Genomic DNA, 13,144 nt, shown 5'->3' with positions numbered 1-13,144 from the left:
GTCCTTGCGACCGTCCTCGAGTCATTGAATCCTTGCGGGGCATAGAGGTTGTCGACATTGCAGCAGGCGGAGCGCACAGTGCATGCATTACTGCCGCAGGGGATCTTTACACGTGGGGCAAGGGAAGATACGGACGACTTGGCCATGGGGATAGTGAGGATCAGCTGAAACCGAAATTGGTGAGATAGTGTCATATAATTCAGTAATTTTTTTAAAAAAAATGGTTACAAATGCCTCCTATTTATTACGGTGGACGATGAAGTTTTTGGATTGGGCTATTCCTCTTGCACAAGACTCAGGCAGGAGCAAAGAATTGTGGGAGGTAGACTGCTTCTCCTCAATTTTTTCCTCCTGCCTGGACGGAGCAGTTCAACATTCCTGGCTCTCACTATTTTACTGTTTTTTGATCAGTTAAGTCTTCTTCTTTTCTGATATTCCCCTTCCTTCCTTCCTTCCTTCCTTCCTTCCTTCCTTCCTTCCTTCCTTCCTTCCTTCCTTCCTTCCTTCCTTCCTTCCTCCCTCCCTCCCTCCCTCCCTCCCTCCCTCCCTCCCTCCCTCCCTCCCTCCCTTCCTTCCTTCCTTCCTCTTTCCTTCCTTCTTTCTTTCTTTCTTTCTTTCTTTCTTTCTTTCTTTCTTTCTTTCTTTCTTTCTTTCTTTCTCTGTTACTTTGCATGTATTTTGGCTCCCTTCTGTGTCTTTCCTTACAATTGTCCACCGCTGAGGTAAAATTTAAAACAAAAACAACAACAAAACTTTCCTCCCTACTGTACGTCTTTCACCATCCTGGGTTTATTGATTTCCTCCCATTTCTTATTTCAGTCCCTTTATCGTTTCTTTTATTTATTTTCTTCGTTCCTTCTCCTTCTTTGCCTGCCATTGCCACTTTGGCAGTTAAATGGCCATTTACTTCAACGAAAAGCCTGCTGGCTTTTAGGTGTGTGGGAACTTCAGCCCTGTGCTCAGCACTTTGGGGAATAATGCATCTTCTAGGCTCCCTTTGGTCGCATGCTCCTTTTGCTGTTGGGAATATGCACACACGGCCAAGCCGGATTTTAACTCCTGCACATAGCTGTCAAGTGGGGGTTAAATCCTGCTGTTTGGGCTGCAGGCACCTGCCCCTTGCTGGGAACGGGCAGCTGGAGCCAATGCAGAATTGAACCCTGGCCTCCCACCCGCTCACCAGCTGACATAAGTGACACCAGCTGATTGGCAGGTGGGCGTGGTTTGGTGGGGAAATGGCTTCACAGGTGAAGCTTCCACAGCCCTGGCCTAGTGCAGACAATGAGACTTAACTCCCCTGTGCCTTTCAGGTTTCCTATAGGGTCTATGAAACGTTTCCTTTTTCATAGACAGCAGAGTTTGTTCAATGTCCAAGTCACTGAGGTGGCATGAGGCATATGTGGGGGGAGGGCATCCTTACTTTGATTCATGACATTTTATACAGCTCTTGCTTTGTCTCAGAGAAAGAAAGAATCTCTCCAAGGCACTCCGCTTCATTCAGGGAATTTGGGATTCATCTGAACCTGCTGCATACCCCCAAGATCTATACTTTACACATTTAGTTTACTTGATACAAGTATTCTGGATTATTCATTATTCCTAGAATAAACTCAGGGACCCAGGTGGCGCTGTGGGTTAAACCACAGAGTCTAGGGCTTGCTGATCAGAAGGTCAGCGGTTCGAATCCCTGCAACGGGGGGAGCTCCCGTTGCTTGGTCCCAGCTCCTGCCCACCTAGCAGTTCGAAAGCACATCAAAGTGCAAGTAGATAAATAGGGACCGCTCCGGCGGGAAGGTAAACGGTGTTTCCGTGTGCTGCTCTGGTTCGCCAGAAGCAGCTTTGTCATGCTGGCCACATGACCCGGAAACTGTCTGCGGACAAACGCTGGCTCCCTTGGCCTATAGACCGAGATGAGCACTGCAACCCCAGTGTCGGACACGACTGGACCTGATGGTCAGGGGCCCCTTTACCTTTAGAATAAACTTGCCTTACAAGAAAGACCTAATGATGAGGGGACCTACATAAGTTAGTGTACATCTTGTTTTATTTCTTGCTGCCTAAAGCTCAGGTTATTGAGATTTCTTTACTAAAAAAACCCTCCTTGCCTATCTTCTAGGTGGAAGCACTCCAGGGCTACCGTGTGATTGACATAGCCTGTGGCAGTGGAGATGCACAGACGCTCTGCTTGACGGATGATGATACTGTTTGGTCATGGGGAGATGGAGACTATGGGAAACTTGGGAGAGGGGGCAGTGATGGCTGCAAAGTACCGATGAAGGTATTTTGAGTTTCAAACTTCTGAAATAAGAGAGAAAGAACTTGACAACCTGTAAATAGAACAGATTTTATTTTACGTTTAGCATAAGCTAGCTGAGTTAGGGAATTATATTGAATGCTATGACTTTTATATGTGCTGTTGAGTTAAAAGGATTCCATGAAAATATTTTAATTTTTTTTAGATGCTTTGCTCACATTTCAAAACTTCCTATTCATGTTTGAGTATGAAATTGCCATGCCCTTGATAAAAGGGACCATAACTTTTGCGCCATGGTTAAGAAGCACTCTGCTATATATTACTTTTTAGGTTAGAATGATCCGTTAGCTGTTACAAATCAAAAGTTATGCAAGTGTCTTTAACAGCATGAATTTTGACATACTGACATCCAGTGGGAATTTATTGTTCCACCGGCATAGTTACCAAGATGTTTACTTCCATTTCTTAAACAATACACATAAGAGGAAGTCTTAAGAGAGGCACAATGTCATTTCCATCAGAAAAAACATCTGTACACCAATCTGTTACCATTTCAGCAAATTCTAAGAGACTGCAGAAGTCTCTCGAGGGTTTCATCCTCCTTTTTTTTGGCATTACAATATTTTGTCCCTTTGGCCCTGTACAACCCTCTCTAAAAAGTTTAAATCAAAATTTCAAAATCCAACCTAGCGTCTAGTTAAAGTAGTCACAAAATTTTCCTTGTTTTTGGTATATTTTGCTTGTTATATTCCCACTACTTCAGTAAAGTCAAGCGTATCCTTCTCTTTCCAAATCTCTAATGCACTTCTTGTCAAGTTTATTTGTGAGATTTTACCATGTGCTATCGCCAACCTGTTTGGAGATCTCTTTGGGAGAACAACATTGGCAGTTGTCTCCAGATGTTGATTTCATTTCCTTTAGTTTATTTTTTCTATGGGTGATTGAATAGTACCTCTTTAAAACAAGCCCTCAGGAGAAAATAGTTATCTTAGAGTGGTGAGAATCAGAACATTTAAAATTACAGTGGTGCCTTGCAAGACGAATTTAATTCGTCCCGTGAGTCGCTTCGTATAGCGAAAAATTCGTTTTGCGAAGCGGCTCCCATAGGAACGCATTGAAGTGCGGTTTCCCATAGGGTGCCTTGCAAGACGGGAAAAAAATTCATCTTGCGAGGCACCCTATGGGACCACAAAATTCTTGCGAAGCGCGCCATAGGAAACTTCGTCTTGCGAGTCTTCATTGAAATCGCAAAACGCATTCGTCTTGTGAAAAATTCGTCTTGTGAGGCATTCGTCTAGCAAGGTACCACTGTATTTCTCTTAAGTTACTATAATAAAAACTTATTTTAGTCAGCATTAAAACCATTATCTGACTAAGAATGCTCTGGGCTATGAAGTTATCCTATCCTTTGAGTTATGCTCAAACATTTCTTCCCTAGATCGATTCTCTCACAGGAGTTGGAGTAGTCAAAGTGGAATGTGGCTCACAGTTTTCTGTAGCCCTTACTAAGTCTGGAGCAGTCTATACCTGGTAAGTGAATCAGTGATTGCGGATTAGAAATGTAAAAATTGTTCTTTGTGGTTCTTGGTTTTCTTTCTGCAAAAGTACCATCAGGTTATACTGGTTTTGATTTCACTTAACTTCAATTTTTTAAAAAATGCTATTTTGAAAAGAAAACCTTAAAGAACAAGTGTTACTTTATCTTAAATTTGTTCCCAAGAGATATTGCACTGCAAAGCCATTTTTATTTAATACAACAACTAAGAGGCTTTTGTGAATAACCTATCTAGCATCTTGCTGGTTAATTCTAGGAGAGGAAAATTAAGATCTGAGTGCCCTAATTCACCCAGTCAGGCTAGTCTAACTAAGAATTGCCAATTGATTGAAGAGAAAACAAATGCACTGATTGAAATTTGTGTTGCGATTACAGGGGCAAAGGAGATTACCATCGATTAGGGCATGGATCAGATGATCATGTCCGGAGACCTCGACAGGTCCAGGGGTTGCAAGGAAAGAAAGTCATTGCTATTGCAACTGGCTCTTTACACTGTGTCTGTTGCACTGAAGATGGTATGTAAAAAACAAAACAAAAAAACACACCCCATCCTCTTCCATTCCCCCACCCCCCAATGACTGCTTTTATTTTGAATGTGGAAGGGAGAAAGGAAAAGATGTTCCAATTACGAATAACGAAGCATCTTTGTTGCAAATATGTAATTGTGATATAAGAGAACAGTGTACCTCTGATTAACAGTTGCTACGAGATAAAATGTTGAGGGAGGAAGGACGCCTTCAATTCTTGCTTTGTAGGCTTCCCAGCAACATGCCAGATTTGACTGAGATATTCCTTGATCTGATCCAGTAGGTGCTCTAAGCTCTCAAGGGGGGACCAAAGCAGACATTATCTGGCAAGTTTTGTATCAATATCTTAATGGGTTGGGGTTGGCTTTTTAAATTAAAAGCAGAATTAGGAGGCTGTGACAGGAAAGAGGAGGACGGCTATTTAACAAGCATACATGGGATACTATCTTATACTGATTCAGACCAACTGTCCATGTAGCTCAGTATTGCCCACACAAACTGGCAGGACCTGTCCATGGCTTTTGGGCAGGAATCCCTCCCAAATTTACCTGGAGATGCCAGGGATTGAGTCTAGGAGCTTTTGCATGCAAAGCAGGTGCTCTGCCGCTGAATGGAGGCTCTTCCACAAATAAATGTATGTACTCACATGCACAAATAAATAAGTAATGCAGATGTGGCCCATTTGAACATTTCATGCCCAGATATCTCCCAGATATGCAAACGCCATTATGTTATTCCCACTTGATTAGCACTCTCCCAGCACAATCCACACCTGGGCTCCACGGAGGTAATAAAGTTTTGATTCAGCAGATCTTGTGCTTTCTTGGCTGAGCTGTTATATGTCCCTCACCCCAGCTGAGCCAGAGCTACACCGGGCTATGTCTCTCCCCCCCCCCCCAGTTCAGCAGGGGCTTAGCCACTAGAACAGAAGCTGCAGGAACTTTACACTGGCATAAGTCCCAATAAAGAAGTGCTCTGGGACATGGCAAAGAGAGAAGTACACCTATTCCAAATGTGGTTCAGTTCAGTCATGCAACCTATGACCTTATCATCAAAATTTGGACCCACACTCGCCTGTTGGCTCAGCTGACGGTAGCTCCTAGGGTAAAAGCCTAAGTTACACCAGCTTCCTGTAGTTAGGATTGCTCTGCAAATCCTTTCTCTGCATTCAACTGTTTATTTCAGTTTGTTTTCCACATAGGAATATATTAAGCGCTAAGTAGCTCCGAATTACCTTTTAAAAGATTGTGCTTTTTTTTTAATAATAAAAAAAGTTTGAATGTTGATATTGGTATGTTGAACTGATTTACGTTGTCAGTCTATTATTGTGTCTTTTTATACTGGTCATGATTCAGTGGCGAAATAATGATTTTGATTGTCTTAGGTGAAGTATATACTTGGGGAGATAACGATGAAGGGCAGCTTGGAGATGGAACAACTAATGCTATCCAAAGGCCACGCTTGGTTGCAGCACTTCAGGGTAAAAAAATCAACAGAGTGGCCTGTGGCTCGGCACATACCTTAGCCTGGTCCACCAGCAAGCCTGCTAATGCAGGCAAGCTCCCTACCCAGGTAAAATTATGCCTTTTAAACCATATATTTAAGACAGGTGTGGGGACCCTTTGACTATCCCTTTGTTGCTGAACTGCAATTCCCATCAGCCCCAGCAAGCATGGCCCAATGTCCAGGGATGGGGTGGGCTCAGCAACATCTGGGCAACCAAATATTCCCCACATCTGGTTCAGACTCTTGGGAAAATGTATAAACTGTTAGCACTCAGTGGCTCTATGTTAGTAATTATTGGTCCCATCCCCCCACTTACCCATCGGTAACATCTTCTTAGCGGTTGCCTAGCGTGGTGGTTAAGGCTACACCGAGTATTTTCCTGTTTCAGCTTTTTGGATCAAAAGTAGATTTTCTTTTTAAGTGGTTGAAAACCCTAGGAGTGAGGCGGCACCATGCTGCTACGCCGGTATGAGATGTGGTTTTGTTACACCACTGAGGACAAAGCCATTTGAAAATGAGAGCAGTGCATTGTTGTTCCCAGTCAGGAGCCACATGCCTAACAGGATACAATTGCAGTGCTCCAATAGTCAATCATATTTGGCTTTGTGGCGACTTCACTGAGTAGCAAGTGATGCTGAGGGTAAATGAACTAGTTCAGAATTTTGGAGACATTGGTGAAAACCCACTGAAAGGCTGTGCGTGGGTTGGTTTTTTTTTTTTGATATTGCAATAATAGGTACAGTGAATAGCTTGGGCTCTGCTGTGTGTTTCCTGCAGCCCCTCTTGCGAGTTTTATACCTCTTCACACTGTAAAGCCATGGAAAAACTTCCTGAAAACTTGCATAAATCAAAAGTGAGCTTCTGTCTGCCAATCCAAGCTGCTTTGCAATGACTAATATGATGGGAGGAGCAACATCCGTGCCCTTCGATAGTAAGAAATTAGAAAGGTGCCAGAAGGATGCTTAAATTTTACTACAAGAGCCATGAATATATCAATGAAATATGGGATGGATATTGTGAGGGAGAGCAGAAGGATTGTTTTTTGGTTTTTTAAAAACATGCTGCATTATGCAGCGTAGTAGTAATTTCACTACTTGATCAATTTCACTAATTGATAGGATACATTTTCTGGCCCCTAATGACATTCAAAAATTCCTTCTTGGCTATGCCATGTATAAACCTTTGGAGATAACAAATCTCAAGCAAAGGCAATATCTGGATGTTCAGTAGATAGGCTAGCAAAATTGACTGTGCCTGATATCTCATTTAGCGTATGACTTATTCAGTTCTCATTAAACCCTAACAATGTGCTTGTTCTAGGTTCCTATGGAGTACAACCATCTACAGGAAATTCCTATCATTGCTTTAAGAAACAGATTGCTGCTCCTTCACCACATCTCCGAACTCTTTTGTCCTTGCATTCCCATGTTTGATCTTGAGGGACGCCTTGATGAAACTGGCCAAGGTCCTTCCGTGGGCTTTGATACGTTACGTGGAATTTTGATCTCTCAAGGAAAGGTATCTATCCCAACTTCAACTTCTCCACTAAAAATGACCTTCTAAGAAACGGTGCCCTAAGTTCTCTTCAGACCCAATTATCTTCTGTATGAACTTCACGGGTGCAGATGCAGGGAATCTAATGACAAAGTTTTTCCCTGTTGCATTTCTGTCCATATCTGCTTAACAGCATTTCACATTTTTACCAGAAAGCGGACTGCATCTTTTCCTCCTGAGCAAGTCAGACGCTAAGGGGAAATTTGCATCTTCAAAATGTGATTGTCATTGCTTTGCTTACTTACTTATGATACATGAAATCATAATTGTAACGGTTGAGGTATCTTGTAGGTGTTCGTGTCCGGAGTCCTGAGACAGGGTGCCTGTAAGGATTCTGAGAAATGAAGTGTTGTTCACATGCTGCTCCTTTTTGTTTTGTTTTCCACTCTCACATGTTGGCTGTTTGGAGATGGAACCCTTGTCGCTATATCTTCTGTCACTGAGTTCCTATCTGCTTGCTCCTTGTTTTTTCCTGACACATGGGGACAGGGACATGGGGACAGTCATTTGTGGCTGCACAGTTGGGATGAGGGCAGTTGTATGGAGCTTCCAATTGAACAATGGGAGTTTGTTTATTTATTTATTTTTTTAAAAAAAACATGTTGCTGCCTCTTTTGCTGACATAATGTTTATGCTGCTTGATAATGGCTGTGGGCTGATCCCAGCGCAAGGAGGTTTCAGTAGCAATGCCAATCCCACCCGGCAAACACAACTCGAAGAATAGGATCGCATTCTCAACACCTTATTTTCTCCTTTTTCTAGGAGGCGGCTTTCAGAAAGGTTGTGCAAGCAACTATGGTGAGAGATCGGCAACATGGGCCTGTGGTAGAACTCAACAGAATTCAGGTCAGAATGCTGTGCTATCTGAGTGCCTTGAATATGAATCTGTTATTGCGCAAAAACTTTGCCAGGCTTTCCAGGGCTTTGTGCTCAGGCAGTAGGCATGGTAGTTGTCATCATAACTGGTTAGAAAAAAAACGGCCCAAAAAGTTATTAGCATTACAAGTGCTCAGTTGGGGGTGTGTGTGTGTGGACTGAGCACTTGTAATGCTAATAACTTTGTGTGTTGCTCTTTTCTAGCTAATTATGACGACAGCCACGTTATGGTCCTTTGGAAAAGCTCCTAGTTGTATATTAAAAAATGTTTTGGCGGCAATAAGACACCTACGCAGATGTGATTCCAACTCCATTTATGTGTGATAAAGGACTGAAATTGTGGCTACCTTATGCCCCATTGATAGGGCTTTATGTACATATACAGCCTGAACTTAATTCATTTTGTTAAAATATTCTCATCTGCTCTTCGTTGTACAACAGGCCCAGAGCAGGGTACACAAAGCATTATGAAATAAAACACCTATAGTAAAATCCCAACAAATATATTCTCAGCCTTAACCAGCTGGCAAATGGCTGGGCCAACAAAGGCTTCGTCAGCTGGTGAAACTGATAAAAATGAAGCCCATCTTTATCAGTGATGCACCTCAGTGGTTGTGAAAGGTAAAGATTGTGCAGATCAGGCTTTCAAAAGTTAGGTTGTCGTGCCGGGGTATCTCCTCAAAAGTGATGTTCAACAGACATGCGGCACCAAGCGGCCTGTGGCAGGTGAATGCAGACCTGATCTTTCACCAAATATAATTTCAGTGTTTGTGAGATGGAACCTTTTCTTCCAAGCCTAATTATGACCTCCTCTTTGAAAATCTCCCCCCTGCAAGGCAATTAGGCTTTTAAGAAAAGCTTCCTTAGTGCCAATAGGAATTTTTTCAACGACTAATTGTTGTATAGGTGTTAATGTGTGTGTGTGTGTGTGTGTGTGTGTGTGTGTGTGTGTGTTTTACAGCTGGGGAAGGTTATCCTTCTACATGCCCCCCAAATCCCCCCCAAGTGCAGCAATTAGATTTGTTTGGAGGAAAACAATGTGCTCCCCACTCCCCCAAAGCTTAATTGTTATACCGGGAGAGGTGAATGTGAGGAAGGGTGATAGAGAATGGAATGGATTGATGGGGATGTGAGAGAGGGGTGGGATGGCTGTGTCCCCTATCACCATTGGCATGCTGCCCCCACAACAGATTTCTTCCGAGGGAATGCAGCCATTTTTTTGTAGGGGTGGGGGTAGGGAAGGGTCCCAACCCTGACTTATAAAGTACTTAACGCATTGAGTTAACATGCTGAAGAGAGTGCTTCTTAACCAATATCCATTGAATGGCTTGGATCTTAAAATATAAGTGAACAAGGGCAAAGCTTGCCATTCCTTCCTCTCCCATGCAGCCATTTTGCTCCCTGAGTTAACTTCTAGAGGTGCGGGGGATGAGGAGTATCCTGGAAAATATGCAGTTGGGTAGACAATAATAATCATAATTTTATTATTTATACCCCGCCCATCTGGCTGGGTTTCTCCAGCCACTCTGGCGGCGGCTTACAGAATATGTTCACAACATGTGATGAGGTGGATCAAGAGGGAGTTGCCCCCAAATCTCATGGGGCTCCTCCCAATTTTGAATGGTTCCTCCCTCTGTCAGCAACCTCTAAAATCTCACGGCAGGGAGGAGCAAATGGGCAAACTTTTCTTCCATGAATTTTCTACTGTTTGTGTAGTATTCTTTACTTATTTGTGAAGTTCATTTGTCGTGTTGGTTTTTAGTGTGCTTGTTCTTTGTTTCTGTTTTTTAAAAGGAAAGCTAACCTGAAAAAGAACCAGGGGAGCCATCAAACAGCCACTCCTGTACTGCGCATCTCTCTGTGTAGCTTTTTTTTTTTTGTTAAAGCCCAGGAGTCGGATATGATTTGAAAAGCACGCTTTCTCTCATCTTTGTACATTTTATTCCCACATGATCTTGGGCTGCCTTTGCTTACATAGCTCGGGAGAACTTCAAATTGCCTTGAGTACTATTAAGGTCCAGGAAACAAACATTTGGGCATCACATGGGGTCACATTGAGGAGGATGTGGGTTAGGAGAAGAACTTCCAGTGACGCGGGAAAGCTGAATGCCAAGCCTCAGGCCAAATCTGCCTTTTCAAAAGAAATTTCTTCAAAGGCTGAATATGAAGTGTTGTTTTAATACACTGACTAAAGCGTAGAAAGGAAGCTTGGCTTGGTTTTGTGATAATGTGGAGCATATTGCCAGGTCTACCTGAATGACAGAGTAGTCTGCCTGCCTGCCTGCCTGCCTGCCTTTGTGGCATAGGGAGGTGTGGGAGGATTGAATTTATGGCCGGGGCATGGTGGGAAATGCCCTAAATTATGCATATGCTGTTAAGTGTAGAGGAATATTTTAACACCAACACTGCATTGGGATTTGGTCTGTCATGAAGTTTAAACATTGTAATAGCCTTACTGTGGTTTTCAAGGAGAGGTCTAAGATATGAGATGGAAAAAGCTTTTTTCCGTAGGAAAACGTGAATGTTCTAAGGAACTGCAGAACACTAAAGATCTCTACCTCTGTCTGTATCCCTCTACAGTTGTACCTTGGTTTTCGAACAGCTTAGTTCTCGAACGTTTTGACTCCTTAATGCCGCAAACCCGGAAGTGACTGTTCTGGCTTGCGAACTATTTTTGGAAGCCAAACGTCCGACAGGGCTTACGCAGCTTCCAATTGGCTGTAGCAGCTTCCTGCAGCCAATCGGAAGCCACACTTTGGTTTCCGAACATTTTGGAAGTCGAACGGACTTCCGGAACGGATTCTGTTTGACTTCCAAGGTACGACTGTATACGTATTGTTGACTCTATCCAGAAGTGATGCTCCTGAATCTTGGGCAGAGGTTTTCAATCCATCTCTGGAGCCATCATTCTTAACTGGGAATGTTGAACCTGGAGTCCAAACAATTGCGGAGCATTTATTACAGTTCAGGGGAAGTTGCAGGATTAAAAAGCAACTCTTGTACTCTCCCAAAAGAAGTTCTAGGGGTTATCACTTCATCGATTCACTACCTCTTTTTGGTCACAATTTCCTCTATGTAGGTGCTGAGCTCTTTGTTATTTTTTTCTATAACATGTATGCTTTCAAAAATTCCTTCTGAAATAAAGTCACTCCTTTGAGATGCACGCACACACAGAGTTTCCACATTACTACAAGTATCCCAGTACTGTTCAATAAGCATTAAGTGTTTGGTCTGTGAAATTTGAATTGTGTGATTAAGGTGTGCTTTCGTTCTTTTTACTATCAGGTAAAGCGTTCCAGAAGTAAAGGAGGTTTGGCTGGCCCAGATGGTACAAAATCTGTTTTTGGACAGATGTGTGCTAAAATGAGCTCCTTCAGCCCAGACAGTCTTCTCCTACCTCATCGTGTTTGGAAAGTCAAATTTGTCGGTAAGTATTTTTTTTTCATATGCCTTAACTTGTGCAGCATTCCCCCCCCTTTTCTTCAATAGTGTGTTTTGCAATAGGAAAGACGAAACGTAAAAAAATGCATGAACAAGTCCCCACCCCACCCCTGGCAATTGTACTAAAATTTTGTAAACTAGTTATCAATCAAAATGATTCCATACTTGTCATACTCAAATAGAAAGCCATGCCAGCTAAACAATAGTTGTAGAAATCAAACTCTCAGCACAAATGTACAGTGCCTTATGAATTGTATTTCACTTTGTACTAATGGTGGGGGGAAATGAATTTCAGATTAAATCTGAAATTAATTTAATTTAGGGCTGAATTCGGATTCTTATAGCCATGTTGAAATCAATTATTCATATTGTAAAGTTTTCCTTTGGTGATTTTATTTAATATGTTGATCTGGTTCATGCAGTGTGGAAAGCTGCATGAAAGTGGAAGAAGCTTTGCTTCCCACCCCCAACCTGCCCTTCTTTCTGCAACCCTGTGTTTAGCTAAACCAAGGTTTGGCTTAGTATGTTGTCCCAAACATCGTGGATAAGTCGTTTCCTCATTAATTATGGGCTATACCCAAGGATTCTTCATAGTTACAGCTTCTTGTTGTTGTTTTGTCTTATGGGAAGCTGTTTGCTAATGAAATAAATAATAACAAACAAATACTTCTGCAACATATGAGCCCTGGTAGGACTAATGTATTTGAAATATGTGACCTGTTCTGTCCCTGGAGATTGGAAGTGAGGCAAAAACAAACAAAAAACAACACATTTGGGAATTACTCATTTGCACTGCATGTAATCCCCACCTGCAACCTGACATAGCTGTAAGTGGCTCTCAAATTAATTTATCCTTAACACTGAAGTTTATTCCGTTTCCTCCCTATTTTTTTCTTTTTCTTTTTGCCTTAGGTGAATCTGTAGATGATTGCGGTGGAGGCTACAGCGAATCAATAGCAGAAATGTGCGAGGAACTTCAGAACGGGCTGACGCCACTTCTGATTGTGACTCCCAATGGACGGGATGAATCGGGAGCAAACAGAGATTGCTTTCTCTTAAACCCTGCAGCAAAGTCTTTGTTGCACATGAACATGTTTCGTTTCCTGGGTAATTGCCACATCGAAAGTGCAACATCTTTATAAAGTCTGTGCAAAGCTTTCATTGAATAACACATACAAACCTCTCTCTTTGTCTTAAAAAAAGGGGTTTTGCTGGGGATCGCCATTCGGACCGGGAGTCCTCTGAGCCTCAACCTTGCAGAACCTGTGTGGAAACAGTTGGCAGGAATGAACTTAACCATTGCTGATCTCAGTGAGGCAAGCATAAACTTATGTTCATCCGTGTAAATATTAGTGAAATGTAAGACCTTTGCTTGGACTGCTTATTACTACAGCTGGGGGGCATATTTATTGCCAGAAGCCTACTCTGTAT

The 13,144-nt window shown here is 42.5% G+C and overlaps 1 protein-coding gene across 5 annotated transcripts in view; it reads left to right on the top strand.

Annotated features, from left to right (window-relative positions):
• Positions 1-13,144, top strand: part of HERC2 (HECT and RLD domain containing E3 ubiquitin protein ligase 2) — a 94,776-nt gene that overhangs the window by 75,732 nt on the left and 5,900 nt on the right. For all 5 annotated transcript variants that reach the window (XM_035116815.3, XM_035116814.3, XM_035116812.3 and 2 more), the window contains exons 80-89: positions 2-179; positions 2,117-2,278; positions 3,693-3,784; positions 4,185-4,324; positions 5,721-5,908; positions 7,163-7,360; positions 8,159-8,242; positions 11,558-11,699; positions 12,626-12,820; positions 12,917-13,029. In XM_035116815.3, coding sequence (XP_034972706.1) covers positions 2-179; positions 2,117-2,278; positions 3,693-3,784; positions 4,185-4,324; positions 5,721-5,908; positions 7,163-7,360; positions 8,159-8,242; positions 11,558-11,699; positions 12,626-12,820; positions 12,917-13,029 — 1,492 coding nt within the window. The remainder of the gene's footprint in view (position 1; positions 180-2,116; positions 2,279-3,692; positions 3,785-4,184; positions 4,325-5,720; positions 5,909-7,162; positions 7,361-8,158; positions 8,243-11,557; positions 11,700-12,625; positions 12,821-12,916; positions 13,030-13,144) is intronic.

Source organism: Zootoca vivipara, chromosome 4 (genome assembly GCF_965207765.1).
Source record: "Zootoca vivipara chromosome 4, rZooViv2.hap1.1, whole genome shotgun sequence".
NCBI classification, from domain to species: Eukaryota; Metazoa; Chordata; class Lepidosauria; order Squamata; family Lacertidae; genus Zootoca; species Zootoca vivipara.
Note: the sequence above shows the minus strand (reverse complement) of the source record. Positions and strands in the feature narration are given on the sequence as shown.